Here is a 14332-nt window from a genome sequence, read left to right as displayed (position 1 = left end):
GGCGTGTTGATGAGCGTTCAGTTTCGCGGGTAACTGCGCTGCGGCGCTCAGGAGCAGCTGTTCAGATGCGCTGGTTCGGGTTTGGCTTCAACGCGTTTGGACAGATTTGTGTCCAGCAGGAATTGGTTGAAGGAAAAGAAAGTAGCGAAGCAGCTGAAGAAGTTAAAGTGATAAATCCGACAGAACTGAGCGATCATGCGGACAGAATCAGAGCAAGTTGGAGTCGAAGAGCATCTCTGCATGTGGATGGTAAGTCTGTCAGACTCTTTATTCAGACAGACACTAACTCACGTTTCAGGCTTTGCTTTGCAGGGAGGCACATCCGTGCAATGCGTCCAACACGGGAGAGTCTCTACTAGATTTGATAAAGTTTTAATTTGCGAAATGTGTCGTATTCTTGTCACCTGCTGTCTTAAGTAATACAGGTGAGTTTTGCATGATTACTCCAAAAACAATCATCCCATTACACAGACATATGTGATAATTTGAGAGTAAGAAGAAAGTTTTGAAGCTGAGCTGTTCAAATCCAGGAGAAACTAATTCAGTAAAAGTTAAATCATTAATCGTTGATGGGAAAGGGTACACATTTTAAGAGGTTACTTCCTCAAGCAAAAGATTAGGGATCTGTGGATATTTTTCCAGGGCTGATAACGATTATTAGATAACAAGGAGGTCATGAACTGATATGGTGAATTAACGAGATGAGATAAACTGTGGAAACTTAAAAGTTACAAGAGATAGACATGGATGAAGCATAAACAGAAGGAAGACAAGCGATGCAAAGACATAGTAAAGGTAAAATACAAATATAATAAAGACTATTTGCAGATTTCATATGTATAGATATGGCAGAATGGATAAATTTAATGTACCACAGTAGCAGGGTACACAAAGAATTGTACTTTGATGTTCTGAACAGCAACAGTGCTACTTGGTGTTATTGCGCTTTAAAAAATATAGATTCAAAAAAGCAGCATTACTTAATGTTGTTGGATGTGAAGAGCTGCAAAGAGAACAGTGTTACATTATGATTTGATGATGATTATGATATACATTTGCAGTAAATATGAAAACCTTTTGGCAACATTTAGACTTCCACAAACTCCAAAACCAAATTTTGTTGAAATGCCTTTGTGAATTTATGCTTTACACACTCTTGGATTAAGAGAGAACTTCATTGTTCTTTGGCTGTCACACATGACGTCATACCAGTCAGATAATTGCTCAAGACCAGTCAGCCAAATAGAGAATGGAGGACAGTATTGTTGTTAGAAATCTGTTTTAAAAGTAACAATAGTGAATATTGGATATGTGTGTACTGACTCAGCATGGCTCTATAAAATGAGAAAAGGACCTCAGAGATTTTTTTACTTTACATTAAGTCACATTTTGAATTATGTGGTGGCTACATTATTTTTCTTTATAAAAAGTAAGGCATTTCTACCATAAATCGATGCAGAACAGGTACAAATCGGTGCATAAAACCCCCAGATTACAATAAATTAAGTGCTTGACACTCAAAATATCCTGCAGAAAGACGCCCACGTCCTCTGCTTGATTTGTCTTCCCCAGTATTCAAATGAAACCTTCCTGCCTCATGTATTATTTTGCCCTGTCTGTTAGGAGACGGCTGTGTGTGCCTGGTAGGTTTTGGGACACTCGACTCCAACGACTGCTGTGGCATCTCTACAGTCGACAGCAGTGGCTGTGAAGATGCATTCATCAGTGAATCGCACTTGACCCTCGCTTTCCCAGACAGGATTGAATGCTGGGATCTGCAGAAGAAAGAGAAGACTCCATCATGGAGCATGGAGATAAAACCCCAGTCAGAGGGCTCTGGTAATGAATTTCAGAGTCGTCAGGCAGCAGAAATTTGCTGAATGCAGTGACACAGGCTTAACGGTACACTTTTTGCTACAGCTGTGGATTTCCCGTTGGTGCCTGGGGGTTATATAACTTCAAAACCTCCCTTCTACTGCCCCTTGTCGCCACATCTTAAAGCCAAGAGCCTGGCACTGGGTGGAGAACATGTCATCCTTCTTACTGCTGCTGGAGCTGTGTACACTTGGGGACTGGGCAGGTAGAGCTAATAGGCACACATTCATCTTTAATACTAATCTGAGCATTAACTGTATCTTGATCTCCCCCGTGCTCATTTGACAGTCATGGTCAGCTGGGGCATGGAGGCCTCACCTCTGAGGAGGAGCCCAGGGCAGTGGAGGCTCTGTGGGGGATGCAGATGAGCTCTGTGGCTTCAGGAGGCTGGCACTCTGTCTGCATTAGCGGTGAGTGCTAGATAAAGATACAGGGAAAGGTTTACAAATGCAACAAAATGGCCTTAAATGACCTTTTCTCCACAGACGGGGGTGACCTTTATGTGTGGGGCTGGAATGAGAGTGGCCAGCTGGGACTTCCTTCACGAGGTCTGATGAAAGCATCACATAAGAAGAGCAGCCAACAGGCAGGTTCGTCCTGTCAGAATCGAATTTGAAAAGTATATTCAAAAGGCATTGTAGAAATCCAAGCAGTTTTGTGTGACATACTGCAGCGTATGTCACCACGGGGCAGCATCCAGTAGCACGCTTTTTTGTGTAGCATGTGTCATAACTACATTATCTCAGGTTTCAATATAAACATTTACACAGAACTGATATCTATGAATAATGCTTGGCTTATGCTTGCCTCTGAACAATAGGAAAATCTGTTCACAATTGTCAAGGCTTCACAATGGATGTACCACGACCTTAATTATGATAAGGGTCAACATATAATTTGCAGGACTTTTTGTATCATAGTTGAAATTTTTGCTGTTTTCAGGCCTAAACCCAACATGGCCGCCTATAACCAAACGCCACATGGCACTTTCAGTGAAAAATTCTTCTAAATATTATGTATACAATTGAGTAAAATTCAAATTGAAAGTCATTTATAAAGATATTGTAGTAAACCTGTTGACACATAAATGGTAAATATTATATAACTCAGAAAGCCTTGGAGTTTTGCCAGAAATTAACACACTTCCTTGAGAGGTGTTTTTGTAAGGGGTAACTTAGTTGAAAGTGATTTCTTGAACACAGATACAATTTGTTTTGTTCCATATAAAATTTGATACATTGCCAAAAAAGAAATATGTCATGATTGTCTGAACTTAATAAAAAGAACGCAATCAAAATTAATTTTGAATAAGCTCATTTTATTCTTACTTTGCTAACTAGAAGGTGGTTGTTATTAAATTCAGACAGTTATTTAGTTGAAATTTTAGTGATAACCAGTCTTTTTTTTATTAAGTGATTGTTTCTGTAATAATTATGGAATTTCTACATCCCATGGACTTCAGAAGTCCCTCAAATTATATATTGACCTGTTTGTCGTCAGCTGTGGTACTTGGTAAAACACTTGAAAAATATTTTTGAAGTTGTAACATTGTGGCTACATTGACTGTTTTAAACAGGAGAATTTCACCAAGACGTCAGCACATCTCCCAGTAAAGAGCCACAGGAGGGAGAAAAACATGAAGAGGTATTCATATCAATCCAGGCATTCCCAGCTCTGTTGGATGTCACTCCATCATGTGAAATCCAGACAGTCAGCTGCGGCTCCCGGCACACAGCCGCGGTAACAAGTAAGAAATCTCTTTTGACGGCGTCACTGATGCACATTTTTTGGCAAATCACTGTCAGTGTCATGTGTAACATATTTTCTAACTTCAGCTACAGGTGACCTCTACACTTGGGGATGGGGTGAGTTTGATTTTACTCCAAATCAAATACTCCCAGTAGCAATATCAATCTGAAATGTAGCAACCGACGATCAGTATGTGCTGTGTCTGTCTTTCCTTTATAGGTGAATACGGCCAACTTGGACATCAAACGTTAACCAGTTCAGATGAGCCCCAGCGTGTGGAGTTTTTCAGGGCTGAGCGGATGCAGGTGGTTGATGTAGTTTGTGGGGCCTGGAACACTTTTGCTGCTGTAGTCAAGGAGGAAGTATCTTCTCTGAAAATTCCACAGAATCCCCTGAATAACATGCCCCATGAGCTTTCTACAATGTACCAGGAAGTATAAATTACATGGACACTTTGGAATAAATGTATTTTATAGTATGTTATTTGTATGTCTTCATTAAAAAATACTAAATGCTTTTTTGTAAAGATTTTGTTTTTCTTACAGATGTTAAAAAAGCGGTTTATTTTTCACAAATGATACATAAAATATTTAAGGCAGTAAAATCCACAGGCAAGTATAATTTAAGGCAGGTATCTAAAATTCTTACTTAAAATCAAACATCATAATATGAGAATCAAAGGTTGATGTGTTTCCACAGCCCACTGGAGGTCTTCACAGCACAATCTTGAAAGAACTGTAGTGAAATCAAACAACAGAAGCTGTTAGAGTTACCAAAACTTTACCAAGTAATAGCACATATCAGTAACAGAAGCAACTGAATTTCTAGTCACCTAACAAAGTCCGGTGATCTTGAAATGACATGCTGAAACTCTGAGAGGTTCACGGTTCCGTCCTTGTCGATGTCTGACTCTTCAAGAATCTAAACAACATGCACAGAAAACATTTGTACACCACAGGGCTTCCTCATAATGTTAAGGAGAAGAAGTGTCTGTGAACTTACGTTGTTGATGAGCTGTCTCATTTCATCAGTGGTTAGTCTTGTGTCGTCCGTTTCCCCAGTCAAGCAGTTCACCAGCTTCTCCAGATCGCCACAATCGAGGGTTCCATCATCATCAAAGTCTGAAGATACCAAACTACATGTTACACAGATTTATATCCTCACATTCACATTGTACAAACTCTTGGTGTATTAACTTATTTACCAAATATACGGAATGCATAGTGGGATTTGATTTCCAGAGTAGCAGAGTCACTGAAGGCACTCAGAAGATCCAGGAAGTCTTCAAATGTAAGGCTTCCATTTTTCTGGTCAGATGTTGAGAATACATGGCAGATTCTTTCCCTGAAAGGGTTGGACTGTGAAACAGGTGCAAAGTTCAGTACACTTTATCAGTACATGAAGCACTTCCTCCAAGACACAAGTCACAGGTGAATACTTTATACAGAGAAAAATAAACACTAATCATTAAAAAACAATCACATATCTTATATACAGTATTTCCATAAATTAAATTTCTACCTTCAGCTCGGGCAGCGTAAGAATCCTCTCCATTGATACTCTGGTATTTTCAAAATTTCTCTCATCCTTACTGAGCAGTTCTGAGAATCTCTTGTGTGCACTTAGAAAAGAAGCAACAAGTTAAATATGTTAGAGACCGTCTGTAGTTGACAGATTTAGATGCGCTAATTTAGTTGGTAACTTGTATCGTGGCGTGAGTCTGGTTACTTACAGAAGAATTTCTTGCTTTGTCAGGAAGGTCAGTTCCTGAAAGTAAGTGTAATAATTTATTATAAAGACATTAATCACTGATTAACTTAAAATAGCACGTCGTTCCACACCGGAGTAATTATATGAATACTTGACATTAGCAACAACATTAGCTTTGACAAGTTGTTTTCATTAAAGCAGCCACTGACGTCTTGTCTATAGGAATAACAACAACAGAACAGTTTTTAAAAATCTAATGACAACAGACTTCTAGTTTTATTTCCACTTCAAACGTTAGGCTAATACAACATTACGTTATCCTCGGTTATTAAGGGGCGTAAAAAGTACTGCTCTCAACTTTAGCCACTAGGTTAACGTCGGTAACAATAAAACTACATTTCTTTTCGATGCTTAATTTTGACCACTTACTTGGTATTCTGACAGCAAATCCTTATCGAGTTGACTTGCAGTAGTTCCCATGCCGCAATTTTGAACTCTGAAGCGTCTTTTTTGTTGTTGTAAACAGCTAGTCACCGAACTATTAAACAGCTAAAAGCTGTTGCATTGCTCTTTTCCGGTTTCTGGCGAACGAGTTCCTCCCCAGTGGAGCTACGCAATGGTTTCTATGGTGACGTACTTGGAAACATCTCCATAAACTGTCAACATGTGACAGATAAATTAAGCTAAACTTTGTCCTTTTACTTTTAAAGCGAATTAATTTTGATGTAACTCATAAATTTAAAATTAACCGACTCATTAGATCAGTCATTGTTTCTAGTTTGCTCGTTAAACTATTTTAAAAACGAGTTTCTTGGTGTTTGCTGTATCACAGAAAAGGTCATATGCAGCGGTGAAATGTTACTCACTACATTTGCACACATTCGTGACATATTCTATTTCTACTTTACTCTTTTTTTAGAGGGAGATGTACTTTTTACTTCACTGCTTTTTACTACACTATACAAGAATTTACATAAGCAAAAAAATTTTTACTGTTTAGATGAGAATTGTATAAAGGACTATTAACTCAGGATGGACTAACTAAAGATACTACATTCAAGAACTTAAATGCAAAACTTGTGCAGAAAATACACATTTCAATATCACAAATATCCTCATAGCATGAAGTTAAGAATTTCCAAGTTCAAGAATCCTGTTGTCTCTAATAATACAATATGGCTGTCACTTTACAGAACTGTAGGAGGAAAAAATGGAAATATTTAATTGTTGCCCACAGATTTTAGAGTAAATAAGTAAATTTTCCAGCTCTGTAATCACTCACTGCAGTACATAGCACTACTTCTCCAGTAATTCTTTGCCAGAGTGTCAGCTGTCCCTGTCTGGTTCATTCTCCTATGTATCTCTGGTGAAGTTTGATTTGCTTTGAACACTGTCTTTTTAATCCAAAAGCAAAAGCAATCAAAGCAAAACTCATAACTTTTGTTTATTATCTTAATTTTATTGTGCTTTTACTGCAAACAGCAACATCAATGTCTTTGTCTTCTATAAATAAAATCTGAAATTCATTTTCTTTACTAATTTATAAACATTGTAAAAATTTTAAAAACATAATAGTATACCTGCAAAATGGCAGCCTTTGGTTATGTATTAAATAATAGTGCATTCATTTGCTGATAAATAGTTTCCATATTTATAACTAAGGGCTCACAACAGAACTGAATGTATTATAGATCAGAAATCAACAGAGATCTTGTCAGATGTTCAGGAGATGAGTCGTCTATACTGGGAAGGAGACATGCTAAGCTCCTGCATTTGTCTCCCAGTCTGTTGTATCTGCAATACAAAAATATAAACAGAAGCAATGTTAAAACAGTTTGTAGAATAATGCAGGTGAGGTTGTAAAAATTGCTAAATATACTAATCCAATAATAAGTTAGTTTTTTATTAATACAAAATAAAAGCAATTCTTATGATGTGATGTGTTTATTTTTGAGATTGTACCTATCATTTTTGTCCCCTCTTTTGTCTCAGCTGGAACCCCGATGCCGTACTCGTTTTCAGCTGTGATTCTGAAGAAATAGATTCCTCCCTCCTCCAGATCAGACACCTTGTAGGACAATCGGCGGCATTTATCTGTGAGTCTTGTCCAGCCCACTCTGCTTATGTCCCGTATGTCTACAAGGTAGTTCTTCACTTGGGCTCCTCCCTCATTGTCAGGTATGTCCCAGGTAACAGTGGCAGAGTTCTTGGTCACATCTTTAACTGTTATGTGACTCGGTGGACCTGGAGAATCCAAAACCCTCACATTCAGAGTCAAAGAGGCAGATCCAGCAACATTTTGCAGTTTGACTGTGTATTTGCCAGAATCGTCACGTGTTGCTCGTTCCACTGTGATAGAGGTGACGGAGCTGGTGGTGTTGATCAATCCTCTGACTCTTAGATCCACATTTGTTTTGTCCCATGACACAGTGGGGGCAGGTTTGCCAGTGAAAGGCACAGTTAAAGTGAAGGAGCTGCCATCTTTAACAAGCAGGGTCTTCCTCATCTCAGGACTGATGTCAAACCTGGGCTCCTCCTCTCTCTCCATGGCTACTTCACGATCTGTTTCAGGGCTAGGCTCACTGGTGCCGATCTTATTTATGGATCTAACAGTAAAAATATATTCTTCCCCCATTGTCAGTCCAGTTACTGTAAACTCTGTCTTGTCTGTGTTATTAACACCAACAGTCCAATCTTCTTCTGTTGATTTTCTGAATTCAACTTTGTATCCTGTGACTGCTGCTCCCCCGTCAAACAGCGGCTTGTTCCATGACAGAGTAATGGAGGACCTGGATGAATCGACGATAGAAGGCTTTGCTGGAGGGGAGGGTAGAAACTTGGGATCCTCTGCCAGGGTGAGTGGGCATGGGAGACTGGCTTCACTTAGTCCAGCAGCATTTTCAGCAAACACTCTAAATTCATACTCACATCCCTCATGCAGTCCAGAGGCCTTGGCTCTCAGGTCGTAGACTGGTTTCTTATTGACCCTGACCCACCGGACACCCTGCTTCTCCCTTTTCTCTATAATGTAACCACTGATGCGGCTACCACCATCAGTAGCAGGCCTCTTCCAGCATATTGTCATAGTTTCAGTGGTTGCACTTGTGACTTCAACTTCCAGTGGAGCCGATGGGATAGTGAAGGGATCTGTGGCCTTGATTGGCTCACTCTCCAAAGTCTCACCCTCCCCATATTTGTTCACCGCCCTCACCCTAAACAGGTATTCATTTCCTTTGAGTAGCTTGGTTATCTTGCAAGTAGTTGCCATCATGTCACCATATACAAGGGTCCAAGCAACACGGCTGGTTTCACACTTCTCCACAATGTAGTACATGATCTCAGCACCACCGGTCTCATGAGGGAGTCCCCAGGAGAGGGTGCACTTTTCTGCTGACAGTCCAGACACTTCCAGAGGTCCAGCTGGTGGTCCTGGTCTGTCCAGCACTTTGCAGGTAACGGTCTTAGAGGTAGTACCACCTGTGTTCTGCAAAGTCAGTGTGTACTGTCCAGAGTCCTTCCTCACACTCTCTCTGATAAGAAGAGATGTGTGCGTCTTTGTTGCAGCTATCTCAACCCTTCCCTTGGTGCCAATATTTCTACCATTCTTCAACCAAAACACTGTTGGGTTCGGGCGACCAGAGATGTCAGCATCTATTCTTAGAAGCTCTCCTGCTTTGACAACCACAGCTTGTCTGAATTTGTCCTCCACAGTAATTTTGGGTGGCTCCACATCATGCTGTACTGTTACAGGCCCAGTGGTTTCAGAAGGGCCACTAAAGAGCTCTGCTGAGTTTTTTGCAATGACACGAAAATCATACTGTTCGCCCTCTGTGAGTCCAGTCACTTCCAAAAAGGTGTCCAGTAAGTTTGTGAAGTTGCACTTAAGCCAGCAACTTTCTGGCAGTTCTTTACGCTCAACAATGTACCCTGTTATTTTAGCCCCACCATCGTATTCTGGTTTGTCCCATGAGAGCGAAACTGAAGCGTTAGTTATATTAGTGACTGTGAGGTTGGACGGGGGGTCACACTGGTCTCTTGCTGCTACAGGCTCAGAAGCTTTACTGCAGGGTCCAACACCTGCTATATTTTCAGCACAAACCCGGAACTCATATATCAGACCCTCTTCAACACTTGTTACCTTGTACTGGTTTTCAGTCACTGAGCCTCTGTTTAACTTTGTCCACAGAATACTACTTTGATCTTTGCATTCAATATGATAACCAATAATGGGGCTGCCGCCATCACTGTCTGGTTTGCTCCAAGCAATGACCATTCCAGATTTTGAGGCCTGCATAACATAGAGATTAGTTGGTGATCCAGGTGGCTTGAAGGGATACTGGGCAACAATAGGTTCTGACTCAACAAAGTGACTCTTTCCATAGCGATTCTCTGCAGCAATACGAAACTGGTATTCAGTGCCTTGTGTCAGACGGGAAATTTTGATTGATGTTCTTGCCACTGTGGCTGACACAGTCTGCCATATTGTGCTGCCTGTGTCTCTTTTCTCAACAACATAATTACTGATTTGACATCCACCAGTGTAATGTGGGGGCTGCCATGACAGAGACAAAAAGTCAGCACTCACTTCATCCACACTGAGGTCACTTGGTGGTCCAGGTCTTTCAAAAACATTCACGAAGATTTCAGCAGATGTGATTCCAACAGAGTTGGTCAGGGTCACTTCATACACACCAACATCCAGCTTTGTGGCATCTTTGATAATTATTTGAGACGTTGTGTCAGAGGTGTTAACATTTACCCTGCTTGTCTCTTTCAGCAGGGTTCCCTCCCTCTTCCAGGCTACTGTTGGGGGTGGTACAGCCTTGAATGGAACATCAATCTTTAAATCATTTCCTGCCTTCACACTGAATGAGTTGGACAGCAGATTAATAACAGGTCCAGCACTCGTATCTTTTACTGTAACAGGTGCCAGCAGGGACTTGGGTTCACTCTGTCCCTTTTCATTCACAGCACTCACTCTAAAGAAATACTCCTGTCCTTTTGTCAGTCCGTTGATGGTTACTTCTAGTGCTTTACTCTCTGAACATACTGTCCATGTGTCCTCGCCCTTTGCTTGCATTTCTACAGTGTAACATGTAATTTTGCTTCCTCCATCATGATCAGGCTTCTCCCAAGAGAGTCTTACGCTATTGCAAGTGACATCACTGAGTGTGATTTTGCCAGGAGGAAGAGGCACCTCAGACACTTTAACAGCATCAGCGGTCTCTGCTGGCAGTCCAGTGCCAAACTCGTTCACTGCCAAGACACGAAAATAATAGAAGCATCCTTCCTGCAGGTTGTCAATCTTGTATGAATTCCGCACACAGTTGCTACAGACGCTTGTGAATGCCTTCCTGGCCTCCTCTCGCTTTTCTACAATGTAGTGAGAAATCTTTGCTCCTCCATCAATGACAGGCGGCTCCCATGAGATGGACACAGAATCCCTCTTTACATCTTTTACTTCTAAATTTGTAGGTGCACTAGGAGAGTCCAATATTCTGACGTTGATGAATGCTGATTTGGAGCCACTGCAGTTCTCAGTAGTCAACACATACTTTCCAGTGTCATTTCTGTTTACATTCTCAATCAGCAACACAGTGTGGGAGCTTGTTACCTCAATTTGAGCACGCTCACTGAGAGTTCCGCCTTCCTTTGACCATTTAACCTCAGGTTCTGGTCTTCCTCTGATTGTAACAGAAAGATGTAATGTGGAACATGCTCGAACATTCACAATCTTCCTCAGTGCAGTGTCCAGTTCAATCTCCGGTGCCTCTAACTTTTCAGCTGGTACCACAGGCCCAGGCAGATCCACATGCTCTCCAACTCCAGCAGCATTCATTGCACGAAAACGAAAATTGTACTTTGCATTTTCTCTCAGTCTTTTCACAGTGTAGTTTGTGTCCTCTACACCTGTGCTTGGTGTGCATGCAATCCATTCATCTTCTGCTGCTTCTTTTAGCTCAACTACAAACCCACTGATGGCTGCTCCGCCATCATAGATGGGCTTTGACCAGGTCAGAGAGACAGTGCTGCTGGAAAAGTCTGTCACTTTGGGGTTGGTGGGTGGACCAGGTGGGTAAGTAGCTTCACAGACTTTTATATACTCACTTGGCTCGCTGGGTGCACCCACACCAGCAGCATTTTCTGCAAGTACTCTAAACTGGTAGTAATGTCCTTCTGTGAGCCCTGTACATCTGAAACGCAGGTCATTTACTCTTCGCTTGTTGCATTTAGTCCACCTGACACCCTCTTTGTCACGTTTTTCCAAGATGAATCCATCAATCTCTGAGCCTCCATCTGTCTCAGGCCTTTCCCATGTTAGCACCACAGAGTCACCAGTCACAGCGCTGGCGGTAGGGGTAGAAGGTGCACTAGGTGTTGTGAAAGGATTTTGTGCAATGAACGGCTCTGATTCTAGAAATTCCCCAACACCAAATTTATTCATGGCAGCAATTCTGAATATATATTCTTTCCCAGGTACCAGTTTTGTCACTTTGTAACTGAGAGCTTCAACATGAGCTTCTACTCCTGTCCATGTGACACGGCTGGTCTCCCTTTTTTCGATGATGTAGTGGGAAACACCAGTGCCTCCATCATTTAGAGGAGGGTTCCAGTGAAGATTACACTTTTCTGCAGAGACAACTTTCACCTTCAGAGGTCCATCAGGAGGACCAGGTCTATCCAGAACCTTGACATGAACTGGAATAGATTTAGTTCCACCAATGTTACTGAGGCTCAAGATATAATGTCCCCCATCCACTCGTGTACATTCCCTGACAGTCAGAGTTGTATGAGTGAGGGTGTTTTTGAGCTCCATTCTCGGCGTAACTTTGTCAATTTCTTTTCCATCTTTCAGCCACGCTACTTCAGGAAGGGGCTTCCCAAAGTAATCAGCTTCAATAACAAATGTCTCACCAGCCTGAACAATAATAGCACTCTTGAACTTCGGATCAATAGATGCAGTGGGACCTTCAATAACATCCCGAGCAGTGATGGTTACACATTCTGAAGGTGGGCTCCAAACACCAGCGCCATTCTTGGCAGTTACTCTAAACTCGTAACTCTGACCTTCTGTCAGACCTGTAACAGTAAACACATTCTCAATTACGTTGGTGAAGTTTGCCTTCATCCATCTGCCATCTGGGAGCTCCTTCTTTTCAACAACATACCCTGTAATGGTGCTTCCACCGTCATACTTGGGTTTTGCCCACTGAAGAGTGATATCCTCTCTGGTAATGACAACAGCTTCAGGTTTACCAGGCGGATCACAAGGGTCTCTTGCTACGTAGCATTCAGATAGCTTGCTAGATGGGCTGAGTCCAGCAATGTTTTCAGCAAAGACTCTGAATTCATACTCAATCCCTTCTTCCAGACCGCTTGTTTTGAATCGAGTGTCAGTTATAACAAACTTGTTTAGCTTGGTCCATAAAATGCTGTTCTTCTCTTTACGTTCAAGGTTATAGCCGATGATTGGGCTGCCTCCATCTTTGGCTGGAGGCTCCCATTCCACCACCATACTGTACTTTGTCACTGTTGACACAAAAGGGGTGCCAGGAGCAACAGGTGCACTAAATGGATACTGAGCCATCACAATAGCAGAGGTGATTGCAGCACTTTTTCCATATCTATTTTCTGCAAACACTCTGAATTGGTATTCGCTTCCTGTCTTCAGTTTGGTAACTTTGATTGTAGTTCTTACTGTTGTTGCTGACACAGTCTGCCACTCTGTGCTTGAAGTTTCCCTTTTCTCCACCACATAGTTGTCTAACTGACAGCCTCCTGTGTATTCAGGTGGCTCCCAAGAGATGGTAACAAAGTCAGAACTGACCTCATCAATCCTCACAGGACCTGTGGGTGGATCTGGCTTTTCAAGAACCACCACACTGATTTCTCCAGTATATTTTCCAGCACTGTTGCTCGATGTGACTGAGAATCGACCAGAGTGCTCCCTGGCAGCATGCCGGATATGAAGGACTGTTAATGATGCTGTACTTGAAAGCTGCAGCCTCGATGTTTCCTTAACTGCCTGACCATCTTTTTTCCAGTCAATCTTTGGTGCTGGATGCCCAGAAACTGGGATCTCTACTTTCAGGTCTTCGCCATTCTTTACAGTGAATGTGTTGAAAGTTATCTGGAGATTTGGCTTAATAGCATTTTCCTTATCTGTGGCAGAGGCAGCAGACTGACCTGGAGTGAGGAAAGACTGGAGTTAAATAAGTGCATCATTAGAATCACTGCACAGAGAAACTCGTGTTATGCATTTCAGTAACTATGGACTCTGTCGAGTGAGTCTAAATTAAATGATGTCTATATAATTTTATTTGTATTAAGTTATTTTGTGTATTCTGAAATTTTGTCCTATCTGAAGAATATGGCATACTGTGTATTATTTAGTTCATCACAGCACATGTCTGAGGATTTCTTTAAATAATATTCTGAGAAACATGAAAATAAGTGGTTTAAGCAAGTAAACTTCTTATATATGTTTTAGGATTAAATTTTAATTTTTATCTATAGCTGCACATATAACAAAACGGTCTATGTTCAAAGGTCTTCATACTGTAGTACTTTTCAACCCAAGGAAACATGTTATTGAGTGTATTTTAATGAGTTTTTAATCAGATTTTTATCTTAATTTAAGCATGAATATACACTATCTAGGCTACACAATGACTGGATGAATTCAGGTCATACCTTGGTCAGTGACTGCAGAGGACGAATGGGAAACCTCTGCATCAGTATCCTGAGTCATATTTATATTTAGATTTTGGGCTTCATTTTCTGCTTTCTTTCCCATCTACAAGAAAGAATGTCACAAAATTGTCAGAGAAAGTCACATTAAAGACAGGAAAAGTGTTAGCTGGGGTTACATGCTTTTTCGTTTTTTTTCTAAGACTCTTATGTAATTTGGTTATTTGGAAAAAGATGACTGCTTTATGTCCACATTAAAATTTGTTAAACATAATCTATTTATCCATAACAAGATATTGACAAACCT

General features: G+C 41.1%; 3 protein-coding genes across 5 annotated transcripts; 1 reads left to right on the top strand and 2 right to left on the bottom strand.

The window, feature by feature from the left end:
* The first annotated feature begins 6 nt into the window (after nucleotides 1-6).
* LOC110953952 (RCC1 domain-containing protein 1) lies at nucleotides 7-4102 on the top strand. Of its 3 annotated transcripts, none has more exons than XM_022198196.2 (8): nucleotides 7-249; nucleotides 1624-1839; nucleotides 1921-2080; nucleotides 2164-2285; nucleotides 2361-2465; nucleotides 3452-3622; nucleotides 3711-3740; nucleotides 3815-3979. In XM_022198196.2, exons 1-8 carry the CDS (start codon nucleotides 66-68, stop codon nucleotides 3841-3843), a joined length of 1017 nt encoding a protein of 338 aa, XP_022053888.1. In that variant the 5' UTR covers nucleotides 7-65; the 3' UTR covers nucleotides 3844-3979. The 3 variants fall into 3 exon arrangements, with proteins under 3 accessions (XP_022053888.1, XP_022053887.1, XP_022053886.2); XM_022198194.2 differs by having other exon boundaries at nucleotides 9-249; nucleotides 3844-4102; XM_022198195.2 differs by having other exon boundaries at nucleotides 3452-3740; nucleotides 3815-3830.
* Nucleotides 4103-4168: 66 nt separating this feature from the next.
* On the bottom strand, nucleotides 4169-5931 carry LOC110953954 (calcium and integrin-binding protein 1). The gene is made up of 7 exons (XM_022198198.2): nucleotides 5764-5931; nucleotides 5357-5391; nucleotides 5146-5245; nucleotides 4829-4982; nucleotides 4627-4745; nucleotides 4457-4545; nucleotides 4169-4359 (listed from the first exon to the last, which is right to left on the bottom strand). The coding sequence occupies exons 1-7, from the start codon at nucleotides 5812-5814 to the stop codon at nucleotides 4338-4340; spliced, it is 570 nt and encodes a 189-aa protein (XP_022053890.1). The 5' UTR covers nucleotides 5815-5931; the 3' UTR covers nucleotides 4169-4337.
* An 875-nt stretch (nucleotides 5932-6806) lies between these two features.
* Nucleotides 6807-13595, bottom strand: LOC110953955 (titin-like). Its single transcript, XM_022198199.2, has 3 exons — nucleotides 13575-13595; nucleotides 7297-13537; nucleotides 6807-7128 (listed from the first exon to the last, which is right to left on the bottom strand). Exons 1-3 carry the CDS (start codon nucleotides 13593-13595, stop codon nucleotides 7094-7096), a joined length of 6297 nt encoding a protein of 2098 aa, XP_022053891.2. The 3' UTR covers nucleotides 6807-7093.
* Nucleotides 13596-14332: the final 737 nt, after the last annotated feature.

This window comes from Acanthochromis polyacanthus, chromosome 8 (genome assembly GCF_021347895.1).
Source record: "Acanthochromis polyacanthus isolate Apoly-LR-REF ecotype Palm Island chromosome 8, KAUST_Apoly_ChrSc, whole genome shotgun sequence".
Lineage (NCBI taxonomy): Eukaryota > Metazoa > Chordata > Actinopteri > Pomacentridae > Acanthochromis > Acanthochromis polyacanthus.
The sequence above is the reverse complement of the archived record's forward strand: the minus strand, read 5'-3'. Positions and strand labels throughout refer to the sequence as shown.

Excerpts from the sequence above, each read along its gene's own strand:
- LOC110953952 (XM_022198194.2), top strand. The coding sequence starts at position 66 with ATGCGCTGGTTCGGGTTTGGCTTCAACGCGTTTGGACAGATTTGTGTC. Across the intron at positions 2,286-2,360 it reads GCACTCTGTCTGCATTAGCG|ACGGGGGTGACCTTTATGTG; the intron begins GTGAGTGCTAGA and ends TTTTCTCCACAG. Across the intron at positions 2,466-3,451 it reads GAAGAGCAGCCAACAGGCAG|GAGAATTTCACCAAGACGTC; the intron begins GTTCGTCCTGTC and ends TGTTTTAAACAG.
- LOC110953954 (XM_022198198.2), bottom strand. The coding sequence starts at position 5,814 with ATGGGAACTACTGCAAGTCAACTCGATAAGGATTTGCTGTCAGAATAC. Across the intron at positions 4,546-4,626 it reads TGAGACAGCTCATCAACAAC|ATTCTTGAAGAGTCAGACAT; the intron begins GTAAGTTCACAG and ends CATGTTGTTTAG. Across the intron at positions 4,360-4,456 it reads AGATCACCGGACTTTGTTAG|TTCTTTCAAGATTGTGCTGT; the intron begins GTGACTAGAAAT and ends ATTTCACTACAG.
- LOC110953955 (XM_022198199.2), bottom strand. The coding sequence starts at position 13,595 with ATGCATAACACGAGTTTCTCT. Across the intron at positions 13,538-13,574 it reads TGCATAACACGAGTTTCTCT|TCTTTCCTCACTCCAGGTCA; the intron begins GTGCAGTGATTC and ends ATTTAACTCCAG. Across the intron at positions 7,129-7,296 it reads AGAGGGGACAAAAATGATAG|ATACAACAGACTGGGAGACA; the intron begins GTACAATCTCAA and ends TTTGTATTGCAG.